The following is a 17,256-nucleotide window of genomic DNA, read 5'->3' as shown; positions in this document are numbered from 1 at the left end:
TTAGGAAAGTAATTTCATCCAAGGAATACCCAAGAATGACTTGTTAAGAGTTCTTATTTTTCTTTATTAAAAATAAGAAATAACACCCCCACTTGCGTGTTTTTTGTTTTTAATCTAGTAATTCATTCAGTCCAGTTTATTCATTCCCATAATTGATTCTCACCTGCTTCACTTTCCCACCTGCTGCATCACCTGTTCCTCTCATATGTTTTCATTCATCTAATCAGCCCCATCAGCAGGCTACTCCCAGTCTCACATTACCTAGCGCTTTAGCTCTTTGGTGTTCTGCTGCTCAATTCCGTTTTGCACCAGATTAGTCCCAATGTATGTCTTTTTTTTAGAAATAACGGTAAGTGCCCAGGATTCTGCATCAGCTGCTCCTTGTGCTTGTTTTTTTATAACCTTGAATCTCCTTGTGTGACTAAAGCTCATCTTTTGCTTTTTACCATCTGTCTTTTGTGTCATACTCTTGGGTCCTCTATATAGAACCCTGATAGCTAAACTTTACAATCAGTGAGCAAAAGCGGTGTTTGATATCTCTACCTGGGTTATTTCTCTAAAATCCATAACTCTTGGCTATTACGCTGTGCTGCACTTGGCCTCTCAGTTGCCTTTCATCCATGGTTGTGTTCTTGCCCACTTACCTGGAATATGCTGGCTCCATATGGGGTTCTCCATGCATTTAGCAGATTGTCTTTTCCTGTACTTACAAACCACTTCCCTGCAGAGGATCGACAACTGCATTAGTCTACGGCAACGAAAAACGCTTTAAATCTTTAAAAGCCAAAGTAAATTATTTAAGTGAAGGTTAATTTGCTCGCTCAGGTGCTAAACCATTATCTCATCGTTAACATCTCAAGACCTGGCACATATATTCATTTCATGTTGCAAAATACTGGTGACAACAGAATCATCTCAATAAAGTTGTTTATGCTTACCACAGTGCGCAAATCTGAGTGACAGCACACAGCTTTCATGCAGGTGGAGCTGGTATTTGTCAGGTTTGGTGACATGCAACACCTCCACATTACTGTTCTCCATCCCAACTGCCAGCCACTCTCCCGTTGGACAGTATCCCAGTGAGAAGATCTGCAGCCAACACCAACATACCCATTTTAATGACAGCTATGTCTCCCTATATTCTGTGTAAATAATACTCAGTATATCTCTTATATTAGGGTAAGGTATGCATCTGTCTATTGGAGGTGGGCACAGATAGATGTTCCAAAAATATGTCATAGTCCTATACCTCAACCTTTTACATTACAAAGAGGTAGATGAATAGTTAAGTCCTCATTGTTTTTTAAAAATCCCTTTTTTACACCGTGGAAGAGCAAAATGCATGCACAGGATACAACTGATAGCTGTAAAAACTGGTAAACCATTACTTCTTTTCTCTGTCAAATGGTTCCAGATTTGCTCAAGCTGTAGCAGGGGGGAGTGGGGCTAGACCTGACATTACTGGAAAGCCTAAGAACTCTATCAGCCATGACTGTCCTCTCTGAGCTCTCTTTACTGCACACTCACCTCCTCATGTGCACACTGAAATGGCTCTATTCAGGAAAATTGCAGTAATGGTCTATTATTGCTGCTTTTCTACTCACAAGGGGGGAAAAACTAAATTCTACCTGCACATATTATTAGTGTTAAAAGTATTTGAGGACAGGGCTCAGCCGGGCTTTTAGTGTGGGTTAAATGTTCTGAACTGAGCTTGTAAATGACTGCAATAAATCAAAACCCGAGACAGTAATCACACAAACTGCAAATGGCAGTGACTTGTCCTGGGGTGCACAATTTTCATCTGTGACATTTTACCACCAAATAATAATAGACGTCCGTGCAAAACCCAAATTTCTGAACCCTGAACACACACCTGAAAGCTGCCGGAGGAGTGGAACAAATTCCACACTGCTTCATTATGATCGCTCCCAATAGTCACGTGATGCAGTACGTGTATAAATGTGTACCTGAGAGGTGAAGTCGTGCTGTTGCAGCTGGCGTCCCTCTCTCAGGTCCCAGGACCGGACAGTGTTATCCAGACCTCCGGTCCAAAGCTTGGTCCCATCATTAGAAATGTCTATGCAGCTGGCTCCATCTGTGTGGCCCTGGAACTGCCTGCAGAGAAACAGACAAACCCATAACTAACAATACTGTTTTTCTTTCAAGTTGGCTTGACATCAACCAGATCAGCATCTTGACTAAACTAATGGGTAGCCAACATGTGATGCTGTTTTGGTTTAATAGCAGGTTCTTTTTTTTTCTCTTTTTTTTTTCTTTCAGCATAATTCAATAACCTTAAATTACATTCCCCAGTTCTTTACCTAACCAGAGTCTGGTTGTTAAGATCCCAGACGGCAATGTTTCCATCAGAGCAGCAGGAAAAGCAGACTTTGGAATCCGGGCTGATGGCCAGAGCATAACATGCAGGTGCAGACGAAGTTAATTCCGCTTTGATCCGAGGAGTCGGTGTAGCCAAATCCCAGATTGATAAAGTACTCGCTTCTCCCCCAACGATAAGAGTTCGTCCATCAGGAAGTAGCCGACAGGATCGAATATAGTTATCCCTGTTCTGATGTGCCAAAAAAGAACTGTCATTGAAATGTATACATGCAAGCAACTAGTGGCTGTAAAAGTGGTATTCTAAAAGTATGTTACATGAGGACCAATGTGTTGAACTCACAAGGCAGTCCAGCTGGGAAACAGGGGTCTTGTTGCCCGGGTGACTGATATCCCACACCTTGACACAGCCCTTGCCGCCGGTATAAACGTGACGTGTAGGGTTACTGATGGTAACGGCACACACCACCTCCCCGTGGGTGAGAGTATTGATCTGTCTAGCATGGCGCGGGATACCAGGGCCGATCAGTGCATCCGGAGGAAAAGGCACAGGCTGCATTTGTCCGTCAGCGCTCACATGAAAGGAATAAGCTCTGAAGCAAAATAAAAGGGTCGTGTGAGGTGATAAAGGGTGATGAGAGAAAAGTAAGAAAACATAAGCAGAGGGGAATATATGTGTGTTTCTGTGAACTTTCTCAGTATGATTATGCCATTTAAGAAAGACTAAAAAAGACTTACGGTTTTCCACCAGGAATGCCCGACAGGTTAGGAGGAAGTCCAGGAACACGTATGTGGTGGTGAGGATCAAATCCTACCTAAAGAACACAAGAGTGAGACGTTTTTAAAATATACAAAAATGCTTAAACAAATAGAAGACTCGAATGAAGTCAGGTGTGCAGGGCAGGAAGGCATTTATAGTGACGTGACAGGAAAGGAAGTGTGTTTTTACATCCAGCGACCTCATTTATAAAATTAACAAACGATCAGTTTTAATCCCAGCTATGACTCAAGCAGAAACCAAGCGCAAGTAGGTGTTTTTAAAAAACACTCTGATGTGGAAATTATTTTCTCTCTCAGAAAAGTCTAGACTTAACCTAAGTGATTTTCCCACTGTTTATGTTGGGTCATTACAGATACCCAGTAGGAATTAATTGCCAGACATCAAGGTGTTTTGAATTAACAGGAGGATTAAAATTAATTAAGAGAAGGACTTTTTTTATAAATAGCATGTCAAATTAGAAACAAGTGCCCTCGCCTGTTCTTGCATTATTGGAAAATCCTGGTAAGTGTGCTCTAGAGGCAGGAGATTTTTCAATGGCTGCGATTACTTTTTTTTTGTGAATCATGATATGTGGTTATAATAACGTCAGAAACAGTTCAGTCTTTATGCTCTACCTTGTCCACACTCCTTAGCTGCAGGTTTTGCTTTGCTCATCAACTCATTAGTTGAGTAAATACCACATGTTGCCCTGCTTCAACCTCCTCAACCATCGCCATGAACAGTTTTCATTTCTTTTTTTGCACAATATTTTTAAGCATTTTCCTACTAATTGAACATAAGCATACCATTGGGATTAATCTTAAAACTAATTAAAAGTTGAAATACTAAATGCATTTTTTTTTAATGAAGTTGTACTCCTAAATTACCTTGAAGTAAATTTCCAATCAAAATTTTTGGTACAAGATACATGCCAGCATTTCAAAGCAGATTTAAGCAACAGTCAACTGAAAAATAATAATAAAATCCTGGTGAGACCACCATTTTTAGCTTTTATTCTAATTCAGTTTAGTTTTTAATCTCTCAAAAACGCTTGCATAGTTTCAGTGGGGATGGTAGTTAACGGTACTCTGTTTACCTGCTACCTGGTGAAAGATTGTCATCACACAGAGAATATTTGTTCATACATGGTTACCATTTTAGGACAGTTTCTCATTTCACACCTGACATAAACGGTTGAAAATACAGTCGTAAAAACGCACCTAAATAGAATAACTTGCAAAAAATTGACTAATTATTAGAATCCCCAAACATCACAATATTAGTTGTTTTCCACTAAATCATTTTTGTCTTTAAAGTACATTTTTAACACTGACAGAATAGGTAGCTAATGTTTACGTCTGCTGTCTGCATGCATCTGTGAGTGTTCAGGTACCACTTGTGTGCGTCCGTAGGCTGCCACAGCGGCCGCGGCCACTGCACTCATCTGTGGGGAAATGTTATGCAAGCCAGTGTAGGCTGCTCCTGTTCCACTCAGCTCTCCATTCATACCAGGGTGAGGAACCATTCCGAATGGGCCAGGGTACGAGCAGGGCACTGCCAGGGGTGTGCGAAGACCAGGAGCTACAAAACAAGACAGCCAGATTGTGACGCAAACATCTATCTTTTTCAACTGTGGTGTACAAAGGTTATTTTTTTGCTTTAAAGCAAAGGTTTAGTCTTAAATACAGAGATTTTTGTTAAGCTAGTCTATGGTAATAGGCTTTTTTTTAAGTTTTCAAAAACATATACTTATGTATTTGCACTGAGTCATATCTGACAGATGCAGGCAGAGATGTTTTATGTTATGCTTGCAACACTTACTCAGTGCCTCAACTCCTGATGATTTACTGGGTGCAGACCTCAGGCCTGTGGTGGAGGCACTGCTGGGTGTGGGGGCTTCAGAGCGGGATGTGGGAGTGCTGGACTTGGACACGGGAGTTGTTGACTTCTCATTCTACCAGAAAAATTAAAAAAGAAAGATTTCTACATACAGAAGGGTTTCAGAGGTGAAAGACATGGAAATAAATCTTTATGCTTTTTTTTCCAAATATAATAACAGTGCAGGAGCATTCATGCGTCAGTTTATTCTAAGACTCATTAAATTGATATTCTATAAAAATGTCGAATAGTGTCCTTTATCTCTTGGATTTTATCTTACATCTTTCATGTGGTTTACAGTTTGCCAGATTTACTATTTGATCATTTTTACAGAAGCAAATAAGCATTGTTTAACCCTTTATTTAGAGGGTTTCTTGAAAGAAATTAAATGAAAAGGAGGCTACACAAATGACTCACCATATTAATATCTTTAGACTTGGAGGAAGGTGTGCTGCTGGAAGAAGCAATTGAGGAAGGGCTCAGTGGTGGGTCTTTCTTCAACAGGCGACTTTTGTCCAACCCATTCTCCCGAGGAGAGTGTGCAGGACTTCCTCGGGGAGACACTGGATCCTGTAAGCATTAAACCGAAACAATTCACATTTTCTCAACAGGTAACACGCAGGATGGTAGACTGGTAGTGTGCAGGTAATATTTTGTACCTCGTTGGAGACGTCGACAACCAAGTTGTCATCACTCTTTTCTCCATCACTTTCCTGGGTCAAACACAAACAAGGACCATACAAAGGTAAATAAAATAGACCTCCCAGAATGTAGATTTGAGAATAGGCAACAAGCAAATTATTCTTTGTTGAAAAGTGTGTGTGCTCATGTCTGTGTCCACTTTTTTTTTTACATTTATTTAAATCTTTTTATTATATGAACACAAATCAGAATCAGTTAATTGAACTCAACACCTAATAACAAATTCATGTACAAGCAAGTAGTTCCCTCATTGTGAGAGAAGACCATAAAATAGTGTAATAATATATTTTAGCAGAAGAAGTCTGAGGCCACACCCCACATGTGTTATATTTGCTGATGGGCATCATTAGGTACACATTGCTAATACTGGGTTGGACTCTTCTGCCTTCAGAACTGATGTAATGGTTCATGAAATAGACTCAAAAAGGTGCTAAAAATATTCCTCAGAGATTTGGGTCAATGTTGACATGATAGCAACAAACAGTTGTTAGCTGTACGTCCATGATGTGAATCTCCACCACGTCAAATGGCCATTTGATTACAGTGAACTCACTGTCATGAAGAAAACACTTTGATCTGAGCTTTGTGGCATGGTATATTATCCTACTGGAAGCAGCGAGAGGATGGGTACACTCTAGTCATAAATGGATAGACACGGTCAACAACAATACCAAGGTAAGCTGTTTAACCCATTAAAACCAATGGGGGCATCAAACTTTTAGATCAAACTACCGTAACTCTTGAACCAATCAGAAAATTCCAGTGGTTGCTGAAAGCAGCAACTCTGTGCTTTACAGTAATCCCATGCGGGGCGCCACAAATAACACAGAAAACAGGAAAAACAAAGCAATAAAATGAACCCAAATCCCTGATAAGATGTCTGTTTTCTGTAGAGCACCATCAAACCACTCACTCTGTCTTGTTTCAACCAAACTTCAATGGTGCTGCGACGCGTGGGATTACCGTAATGACCCTAATATCACTGAAAAGCGCATAGTCCTTGCTTTTAGAAAGCAACTGTTACCTGTCTAACACCAGTGACAGGTTAGGCTTTAGAGGGTTAAACAATGCCTATTTGCTACTGAGGGGCAGAGTTTGCCAAGAAAATATTAACCACATACCATTACACTAACAGCAGCCTGAACCATTAATACAAGGTGGAATGGGTCAATGCTTTCACATCATTGGTGCCATATTCTGACCCTGCCATTCAAATGTTGCGACTCATAAGACAAGCAAACATGCCCGGTTTAGACTTCAGCGGGTCATCTTGACCATGTCTGCATGTTACTGACTTGTAATTGGTCAGATCAGATATTTGAATTAACATGCAGCTGAGCAGTTGTACCTAACAAAGCGGCTAAAGGTGGCATTTGTGGGGTGGTAAGGTTTGAAACAGGTATGGTTGGTATATAACATGATGTGAGTGAGGGGTGTTCCATGTGTACAGCATGTGACTTGCCTGCCTGAACTAGCTCACAGGCTACACGCCATTTGTTAAATATACTGGTCAAAATGGATTCACTAGAAGCATCCCAGTGGGTCATCTGACTGAGTTACAGGCCATAAACTGCATCATCCTTGGTTCAAAGACCTTTGGTGCGCCATGTTTCTACAAGTCTCTAGCATCTCTCCTAATTTCATCTCTGAAATAAAGAACAAATAATCTCAGTTTACTTCATTTAGACAAAAAAGTGTAGTTACTGTAGATATGACAGTACAGGGCCATGTAATCACAAGAGAACTGAATAATTGAGCTCTCCCTGTCCCTAATCCTTTCTAATGAGCTTGATAATAAATCTTCTCCGCAGCTCAAAAACTATTCATTTTAGCATATTCACTCACATAGCGTGTGGAGGTCAGCTCCTTATCATCTGTCTTCTGTTTTTTGCTGTCAGAGGAATAATCGCTTGAACTTCGATGCTTCTCTCCAGTTCGAAAATTGGCTGATGGAGAGACAGATGAGCTCTGGAAGAAAAAAACAACCATTTACTTAACTGAAGCTGATTAAAACTGATCTTTTTTGTTTGTAAAGTACATAAACCCTGCACTGGAAAATCATAATAAAATCAGAAATCAGGCAGAATCAGATAAGAACAGGCCCGTTTTCTAGCTCAAACATGTGTGGAAAATAGCTATTAGAGCAACGGTTTTTGCTATAGAAAATCATTCATTTCCATTGACATTGAATTCCAGAAACACATATAACTCAAACTTGTGCTAATAGCAACAAAACACACTTCCGGACAGAAGGAAAATTAATATAAAATTACATTTGTTTGTATTCAACAAAAACATACATTTAAAGATTAGGTTACATTTTCTGGGATGTGAAACCCAAACCAAATGGACACAGAAAGAATCATCCAAGCTCCACTGAAGAAGATGTGATTATCAAAGGCAAAAAAAGTTGAGATAAATTACTAATCTTACCCAGGACAGACTGATAGGAAATATGTACGCTGCAGCTTTTACCGCTAGAAGAAACTTGGAATGTGTTGAGAGCCATGCGGTCAGTCAACAATCTGAGCAAAAAGACAAAGCTGAGCGGTGCAGACACAACGTACGCCGCGGCTAGATTTCTGTATCGCTTTTAAAATATCCCCTGGCTGTCAAAACAATTTCCTTTTTACTGTATCACACAATACAAAAGCAGCACTGCAGCCTTGACAGTTTGACTACAACATCGCAGCTTTACGGGGAGGGCTTGGCTGACGTCTCTCTTTCTTAATCAAATATGGCATCCTTTAAATACCATTACTGAAGGATTAATCTTCTTTGAGAAGCAAGGATCAAAATAAGGTCAGTTAAACATTTCCCCTCCAGCTCTGCCTGCCTCTGCTGATCTCTCTCTCTCTCTCTCTCTCTCTCTCTCTCTCTCTCACTCACTCATTGGGAGGTCCTTCTTACCCAGCAGACGATGGACAGAGAAGAAAAATAAAGCAGGACCTTTAGCTCGACCTTTCCACTAACTCACGCTTGTAACCTTTCCGCTGCCCTTTGCCGTGCTGCAAGTGTTGATGACAAAGATTCTGTGGGGGAGGAGTGAGGGGTTGACTGTGTGTGTGTGTGTGTCTGTGTGCGTGAGTGTGCTGCTCAGGCAGCACTTGTACCTGTTTACATTTTAGTACTCCATATGTGCAAACAGTGTTAAGGAGTCAGTGTGTGTACAGGTGTGTGTCTCGTCTTGAGTGAGACGAGGCAAACTGAGCCCCTGACTCTGTGTCGCTCTATTTCCAGACTGATTAGATTAATTAGCCTGCAAATTAGCTCTTTCAAAAACATCAAAGCAAATTAATTCTGCCGCAGAGACAAATGAAGGCGCTGCCGACAGCACGAGCATTATGAACGTGAGGACCTCTGAGGTGTGGTTGAGTGAGAGTATTCATTTTCATTCACATCATAATTATATTTGCCTCCCATTTCAAATTGATTCTGCAGGTCCTGATAATGATATCTGCAACCTCGAGTGTTTTGTATTTTTCAGCTTTACAAACAGTCTCGCTCCCTAGTGTCTCTCGGGTAATTAGGAGCACGGACGTCCAGGATGAGGTTACTATGCCGTTGTTAGGCATTGTAAATTTATGTTCAGCGTGGATGTTTGGGGTGCATCTCAGGGTTATAAAAATAGAGTTCAAATCCAGTTCAAATGCAGTCTGACACTGAGAAGTTGCTGCACCCGAGTCTGACACCTTTTCCAAAAAATCTAACTTTGTCTGTCTTCCGCTTCTAGTCTTCCACTGGGAGCAACAGGTCAATTTTGAGGGGTTTCTGGTGTAGCCAGTGGACACACAAGACTTTAGGTACAGTAAAGGCAATAAAAAGACTAAGCTTTTTCAAGATTGCATTTGAGCAAATGTATTTTTTCTTTTGCTCTCCACAGAGACTGTTTAACTAGATGCAACCAAATCCTGCTCAGGATTAGAGCTACAAGCAGACGACCAGATGGAAGCCAGAAAGGTTCCAGGTGCCAAAAATCATACATTTTACTTACAAACTGCATATTTATAAGAAGATGTGTTTTTATAGAGATTACACACAGAGCCACTTGTTCAATCAAATTATTGCCAAACTTTATCACAGAAAATACTAAATAGTATGCTATCTGAAAATCCTGTGTCATTAACATGCACAAAAACACAGAACTTCCCCATGTGCAGCATGAAAAATGTGTGTAAATGTGTAAATCCTCTCATATTGTTCTCCAAAGAAACAGCTTCTTTGTTCAGAGACATTTTAGTGATAATCACATTGCCCAAGTAAGTCCAATTTATCTAGATCTAAGGGTAGATTTACCTCACAGTGTCCATATTTATGCTATAAATTCAAAACCAGCCTTTCAGTTTTAAACTATTTAAACTACGAGGAACGTTCTTGTTCTCTGAAGTCATCAGCAAATTTGCACAGATCGAAGAATTGCGAATTTATAAACGAATATGTCTTTTCTATGCTGGACCACAGGGGGCTCTGCACAAATGATTTCTGTAAAAACCCCCAAATAGTTCTCTCACTCTGCTCAGCTCAATTTGTCACTTATTATTCTGCAGCCAACACAGCATGGCAAGCCAGACTGCACATTGTATGCAGAGCTTTTAAAGAGCATCCCGGCATAAACAAAGACAAGCAGACTGCATCTGTACAGCTTGTTTACCAGCGACAAAATTCAACACAAAAAGCATAGAAAGAGAAGACCACTGTAGCGATCGCACAAACTACAAGCTGCACTGCATTTATACTTCAACAGGTGATTAACTGTAAAGGTCAGTCTAAACTTGAAAGCGACCTCATTAGAAATGTATTCCTCCTGTTTCTTTTAAAAAGAAGACAAAAACAATCCCGCAGACAGACAAAGATGGTTACAATGTTACTATGTGATTCTACGCGTCTAATTTGACTTAAGGTGATTAAAAAAAAGAAAACCTGTTTGTGAGAATTGGCATTTCAGAAATGACTTTAAAAAAAGCCACAAACACTAAAAACACAGAATTAAAATAAAATTGTCATTGACCACTGATCCAGCAATTAATGTGTACTCATAATCAGGTCTGTGAAGTTGTAGTCCTTGAACACACCATAAAGTAACTGCATAACTGACTGCCTGTACTGGCGTCTATACACACATAAGCACACACACAAGTAGCGTTTACATTCACGTAGCTTTATCAGTGTGTGAGGTGCTAACGCCAAGGACATTAAGGCACAGATGTTCATGCAATTCACACACACTGTACTCTGTGGACTGTTGCCAAGGCAACTGCAGACCACTGACAAGGGGCTTATTGGTTTCATGAAGTGACTGTTGGCCGCCATGTCAAAGAGCAGCTCTGCATGTGTGTGTGTGTGTGTGTGTGTGTGTGTGTTCTCACAGGGCACTAATGAAAGGCATCCATCATTCTGGCCTCTCTCTATCTTTATCAAAGCGTTCTTGTGACCTCACACTCACACACACACACACTGCTAATCTCTCCCATCATGGTGCCTACACCTCTGAGCGTATGTGCATGTGCATCCAGGTGTGTTTGAACATGTGTGTGTGTGTGGAGGAGGAGAAAACTACATGGGGGGCAAGAGATAACAAACATACCTCCAGTTAGAGCATTCCTCCTGTTTCCGCCTACTCCAAAACACCAAAGAACACACACACACACATGCACAGGCTTCTAAACTCATGCATGTTTGTGTAAAAGTGTGTGCGCTCAGGCTGCTGGTATAAAGAAATGCTAATCTGCTCATTGAGTATTCAACAAACCAAATGTTTGCCTTGGGAAAAACGCTGCGCTTAAGGGACTAATTACTACAAGCGCTGGATAGAACAGTGATCTGTTGCGCTGCCTCTTTCTGCTCCCTCCTTCCTTCACTAACCATACTGTGCTTTTTTCCCCCCACTTTCTTCTCTGCTCACCTTGGGGTTTCTCTTTCACACTGTTTTGTTTTTTTCTTCCCGAGCTGTTACCAGTTTCCCATATCTGATATTTTTATTACACACAAAGCACAAGTGAAGAATATGAAAATGACAATAAGATCAGAAGCTTATAATGTTTTCTTTAAGCCTTAGTGTGGTCATTTTCATTTCCAATTACATTGACAAGCATAAAATAAAATTTCATAATAGGACATTTGTGTGAACATCCATCCATTCTTTTTCTTAACCACTTATCCAATTAAGGGTGGCAGGGGGGCTGGAACCTATCCCAGCTGTCATTTGGCAAGCGGCAGGATGCACCCCGAACATGTCGCCAGTCCAACATGTTCGGAGCTTTGTGGGAACATATTAACAATATCATTTTACAGTAATGTTTTAAATCAAATACTACATGTGTAAATATTTAGGATCTTGGAAATGTCACAGAACTGTTTTCAGTTTGATGGCAGTCTCTAACAGTCTCTTTTACATAAACACAGACGTGCACATAGACATCCTTAAAGCCAACATCAAGATTTCATCACAGACAGGCTTTTTGTGTGCGTTATGAATAAAAATCAAAACCTGTCTATCCTTTTATATCAACAAAAAAAAAATAATTCAAAGTACAAAATGACACAGAGAAGTTGAGCGAGCAGAAGTGAAGCTATGCTCTAAACATGTCTTTTTTTAACAAAGGGAATAAAGAAAGGAAGGACTTACCTTGACTGAGTCTCTGTCTGAGAGGGCGGAGGGCATGAGATAGAAAAAAAGAATGACAGATTCAATGTCTGAAGCACAAGAACACACTGGCAAACACACAAACACACACACTGCTGCATATAACAGATACATACAGATACAAAAAGAGAGCTAATGGCGAATTTATGATATTTTTGATGAAGATAGTGGGGAATTTCATTACTGTTTATGGATCTTGAGGGGTACTATTAGAGTACTACTGCAAATAAATAGCACTTACACCTCTTTTCCAAATTAACAGATAAATCTCTTATAGTTTTGCTCTCAATTAACCATTCACGCACGCTTTCACACATTGATAGTGACAGGGGTGTCTTTGAAAGCAGACCTCTACACATTGGAAACTCTAAGTTCATTATTTTGCCCAAGGCACTTCGACAAATGAACAGGAGCAGCTGCAGATTAATCAATCAACCTAACTTGCTCTAAATCCTAATTGCAAAGTTTTGGAGAACCTTTTGAGGATTCAGATAAAGTAAGAAGTGGAAACCTCCGTTTTTCGGCTTTAAGACTTGTGTGCTGATGTTTGCAACTTTATTGGGGCAGAACTCAGCACACTGGTAACACTAAGGCTCCGTCCACACTCACTCTCCGTTTTTGCCACCCGTCCACACTGAGACTGTTTTCGCTGATGGAAAATGCAGCGTTTTGAGAACGCTCTTGAAAATGCATACATTTGGAAACGGTGCTCTCGCGTCGCAAAAACGCAGACTTTCTAAAACGATGAGGCATGTTAGTCATCTTAGTTTAACTGGTCGCAGCCATGCGACCAGTTAAACTAAGATAGCGGAGGGCATTATACAGCAGTTGTTTTGTTTGCTCTGAATTTTGACAGCCCTATTAAAGATTAGTATCAGTTTGTATATGCTCCAGGTGGCTTTTCTTCAAATTCTTTAACTCTCACTCGATTTTGCAACTTTGTACTTTTGTGTCACTCGCAGCAACAACTCGGTGCTTTTCCTCAACATTTTGCCGCGATGTTTCACAGAGCTGGAAAGTAAATAAGCGACAGACTAAATGAGGCAGGTCGAATCTTCTTGTGTTTCATGCATGCACGGTAGTGGAACGTAAGCATTTTCGGCCGTTTGTGGATGCACAACTCTGTGAAAACAACTGAAAAAAGTGGACGTAGCCTAAATGCTAACCAAGTGGCATTGGTGCCTAAACCAAATCATACCATACAAAAATAAAAGTGGGCAGTAAGATAAACACAACTAAAGCAAGAAAGTAGAAAAAACAACTCAGACAAATGTTGGAGGATTTGTTGGTTTAATTTGTGTTTGCCTCAGTACTCTGCTCTCAGCTGACATAGTGAATAGATTTTTATTTATTAGAGTTTGTACATTATCCGTCATTTTCAGTGTCAGTCTTTTAACACATTAATATTAACCATTATTACTGACCAGTGAAGTTTCTAAATGTGGTGAAGAAGTCCAACGGGTTAAAAATACACTGAGGTTAGCACCACAGTCACACAATGTTCAACAGTGCAACCTGCAGAGAAAATGCTTTTTAAAATACTAAAAGGGGAAAAAAGAAAGTTTTTATTCCCTTTGTTCACTTAGTCATTTCAGGAAGCAAGCTGTAGCTGGAACTGTATTCTTAGTGACTGTGGTCCTTAGGTGGATAAGTATTACCTCAGTTAGCAGCCGTTAGCTTTACTGCAGCTACAGAGCAAGGTTAACTGCTCTGCTGCACTGTAAAAACCCTCACTGACATGCTGCAACAGAGTAATTAAGTGCTGGCGCACAGTTTCAAACCTACACGCACACGTACGCACACGTACACACACATGCACACACATAGTCTCAATGAAGAGTAATTAAATGCTTGAGCTCAAAGTCAGCTCAGAGAAGAATTAGAAGCGCTCTGTGTGAACAGGAGAAAAGAGGCATCATGGTGGTTGTGTATTGCTTCCTATTAGGCCAATTAAAGTGGCATAAAGACAAATCAGTTTTTAATTGTTTAACTGCTGTTCATTCAGAGCACTAACAATTAAGCATCAGCCATTACAAGTGGTAATTCGTAATGCTGGGTGAATACTTTGACATGTAAAAGTGGATTTGGATCATTAACTGAACAAAAGATTTAAGCTTTGATGTTTATGTTTACCAAATATATTTAGCATCTGTCTGTGAGTGAAATAAAACAGCCAAGTTGTTGCGAAGTATTTTAGTCCGCTTCAAACTATCGCACCAAGAGTCACGATAAAAACAAAGTGTACTTTCTTCCAATTATAAGGCTGCACACATCAAGGCATAATCAAAACCTCTTGTCCTCAGCGGGTTTTAAATGAGGGAAATAAACCTCAGCTGAATGACAACATGTGATATATTATACTGTGCAATTATTTGTTGAACACAAATAAAGCCAAAACACAGAAGCAGTGTGTGTAAGTAAGTAGCAGTCAGGTTGTGCACACCCATTTAATTAACTGATCATCAGCAAGTGTGAGCACCTCTATAAAAACAGAGGCTTTGGCAGTTTGCTCGTCGTTAACATTCAGGGGTGTGTTAAAACAATGCCAAGGAGGAAAGACATCAATAATTATCTTGGAGAAGCAATTGATGCTGCCCATTAATTAAGGAAGTCTTATAAAGCCATTTCCAAACATTCTGAAGTCTATTATCATCATTAAAAAATATTCACAAGCAGGAAACATTCAAGAATGCTGCTAATCTCAAGCATGCTGATCCACACAGGTATGCACACAGGTGTACACACGGGTATTCACAGACGCGGACTACAGCTTTCTTGGCTGCTGCCTCAAAGCACATTGTGCGCTGTCTATCTTGCGTGCTGCACAATATCGTTTATTATTTAGTATCTACTGATATCTACTGCTAGCTAGTTTATTGTGATGGTGCTGTTTTTTTTTATTATGTTGCTCTTTGTTGTTTGCTTTCTCTTCTGTTTTTTTTTCTCCATACAGGTGACCCAGGTGTTTTGTTTTTTTTGTTTGTTTGTTTTTTTTCTTTCTTCCCCCCCTTCTCACCGTCTCTTCTCCCCTTTGGTTTTCTTTCTCTCCCTCTCTTTCTTTCATTCTTTCTCCCTGTCCTATCCCCCAGTCATGTCTGTCCCGTTTGTAGCAACTGAAAATAAAATAAATTCATAATTATAATAAAGGTCAATCAAATGGACCAATATGGCAAGGCCATGATGATCCACTTGGTAAAATAAATCCGCTTGGCATCTTTCTTGGCCTTAAGACAACAATTCTGATGGCTAAAGAGCCAAACGGGACACAAAAAAAAAAGAAGAAAAAAAAAAGAATGCTGCTAATCTTCCCAGGAGTGGTTATCCCAGCAAATGTTACCTAAGATCAGACCATGCAATGCAATACAGAGAAAGAGCTACATTCCTGACTCTGCAGCCCTCAGTTAGCATGTCAACTGTTAAAGTTCCTGACAGTGCAATTACAAATATGGCTCGTTTGGAAGGTTTGCCAGGAGTAAGCCCTTTCTCTATAAAGAGAACATGGCAGCACAGCTAAAGTTAGCAAAGTTGCTTCTGAACAAACCACAGCATTCCTGGAACAATGTCCGAGGACATACAAGACCAAAGTGGAGATGTCTGGCCGTGATGCACAGCGCCATATCTGGCTTTAACCAAACAGAGCATATCCAAACAAACACCTCATATCAGCTGTAGAACACAGCAATGCAGGGTTGATGATTTGTAATCACAGAATCTGGGCACCTTGCAGTCAACGAGTTAACCACAAACTCCTCTTTATAATAATAGTGAGGCAATCTGTCTGAACGCTTAAGCTTGGTTAAAACTGGGTAATCCAACAGGACAATGATTCTAAATACAACAGCAAATCCACAACAGCAACAAAAGCAAAAAAGATGCAGCAATGGCACAGTTAGATCTCAGACCAACTGAAATGCTATGGCAGGACCTTTAGAGAGCAGGAGATATAGGTCTGCTCTCAAATCTCAGGTGACTGAAACAATGTTGCAAAGATGAGTGGGCAAAAATGCCTCCACAATAATGTGAGAGACTGTCAAAAGGAAGGCATTACTTTAAGTTATTGCTGTCAAAGGTGGTTCTACAAGCTATTGAAGCATTTTCACAGGCTGCTTCTGCGTTTTGGCTTAGTTTTTGTTAAATAATGACATGATGCAATATATCATCTGTTGTTATTTAACTGAGATTGTGTTTACCTGATTTTAAGACCTGATACACCTTGGCTGAAAAGACTAGATAGGTTTATCCCAATTGGGGAAACCTTAGAACTGACAGAGGGTGTGCTTTCTTTTTGCCTTTACAGTAAACAAACTGAGAGCGTATCTTTGTATCTACCTTGTGTAAGAATTTGCCCCTGATAATCAGGTAACTCGCTTTTTGACTAAACCATAATTAGAGTAAACCTTAAAGCAGTAGTTTGAAAACTCAAATTGTGACTTTGAACATACAAGCAGATGTAACAAATGCAAGGGTAATTTCAGTCATGAAGAGACCAAGACTCACACAGAAACAAGCACGCACAAACCAAAATCAACACCTGCTATATAAAAACAGCACACACAGAGCAGACCTCACCTCGTGTGTGTTCGCTGTTGTTATCGTGATGCTTCCTCTCATCTTTGAGTGGCAGCTGGTGACTCAGGGCAGAGGACAGAGCCAGCAGGCTGGCAGTACTGGCCCCAGGAGGCAGAGGGGGCTGAAGGCCCGCTGGGTGGGGTGTTAGTGGGACAGGGATGGCATGGCCATGAGAGAGGTGCTGAGCCTGGAGTTGCTGCTGCTGAACCAGACACAGAAACACCAATTAAGACTTGAAAGATCATGCATGATAAAATACAAATGAGTAGGTGATAAAAGGAAAGAGAAGGAAAGACAAACACATTCAAATAGAGCGGGGAAAAGATAGCAACTGAAACATGTAGACTACAGCTACAATAGTTAAATA

The 17,256-nt window shown here is 40.3% G+C and overlaps 1 protein-coding gene across 2 annotated transcripts in view; it reads right to left on the bottom strand.

The window, feature by feature from the left end:
• The window catches only part of LOC146697346 (transducin-like enhancer protein 4), a 43,684-nt gene that overhangs the window by 4,024 nt on the left and 22,404 nt on the right, over positions 1-17,256 (bottom strand). The window contains exons 7-19 of one of the 2 annotated variants that reach the window (XM_085476038.1): positions 16,890-17,091; positions 12,303-12,319; positions 7,523-7,645; positions 5,635-5,688; positions 5,393-5,545; positions 4,919-5,051; positions 4,491-4,678; positions 3,076-3,152; positions 2,681-2,930; positions 2,322-2,569; positions 1,968-2,115; positions 939-1,089; positions 645-721 (exon numbers count right to left, since the gene is read on the bottom strand). In XM_085476038.1, the coding sequence (XP_085332164.1) occupies positions 645-721; positions 939-1,089; positions 1,968-2,115; positions 2,322-2,569; positions 2,681-2,930; positions 3,076-3,152; positions 4,491-4,678; positions 4,919-5,051; positions 5,393-5,545; positions 5,635-5,688; positions 7,523-7,645; positions 12,303-12,319; positions 16,890-17,091 (1,821 nt within the window). The remainder of the gene's footprint in view (positions 1-644; positions 722-938; positions 1,090-1,967; positions 2,116-2,321; positions 2,570-2,680; positions 2,931-3,075; positions 3,153-4,490; positions 4,679-4,918; positions 5,052-5,392; positions 5,546-5,634; positions 5,689-7,522; positions 7,646-12,302; positions 12,320-16,889; positions 17,092-17,256) is intronic. The other variant, XM_085476039.1, reaches the window with a different exon arrangement.

Source organism: Copadichromis virginalis, linkage group LG12 (genome assembly GCF_057382275.1).
Source record: "Copadichromis virginalis isolate Kocher_CV1m ecotype Utaka linkage group LG12, C_Virginalis_male_GT1.1, whole genome shotgun sequence".
NCBI classification, from domain to species: Eukaryota; Metazoa; Chordata; class Actinopteri; order Cichliformes; family Cichlidae; genus Copadichromis; species Copadichromis virginalis.
The sequence above is the reverse complement of the archived record's forward strand: the minus strand, read 5'-3'. Positions and strand labels throughout refer to the sequence as shown.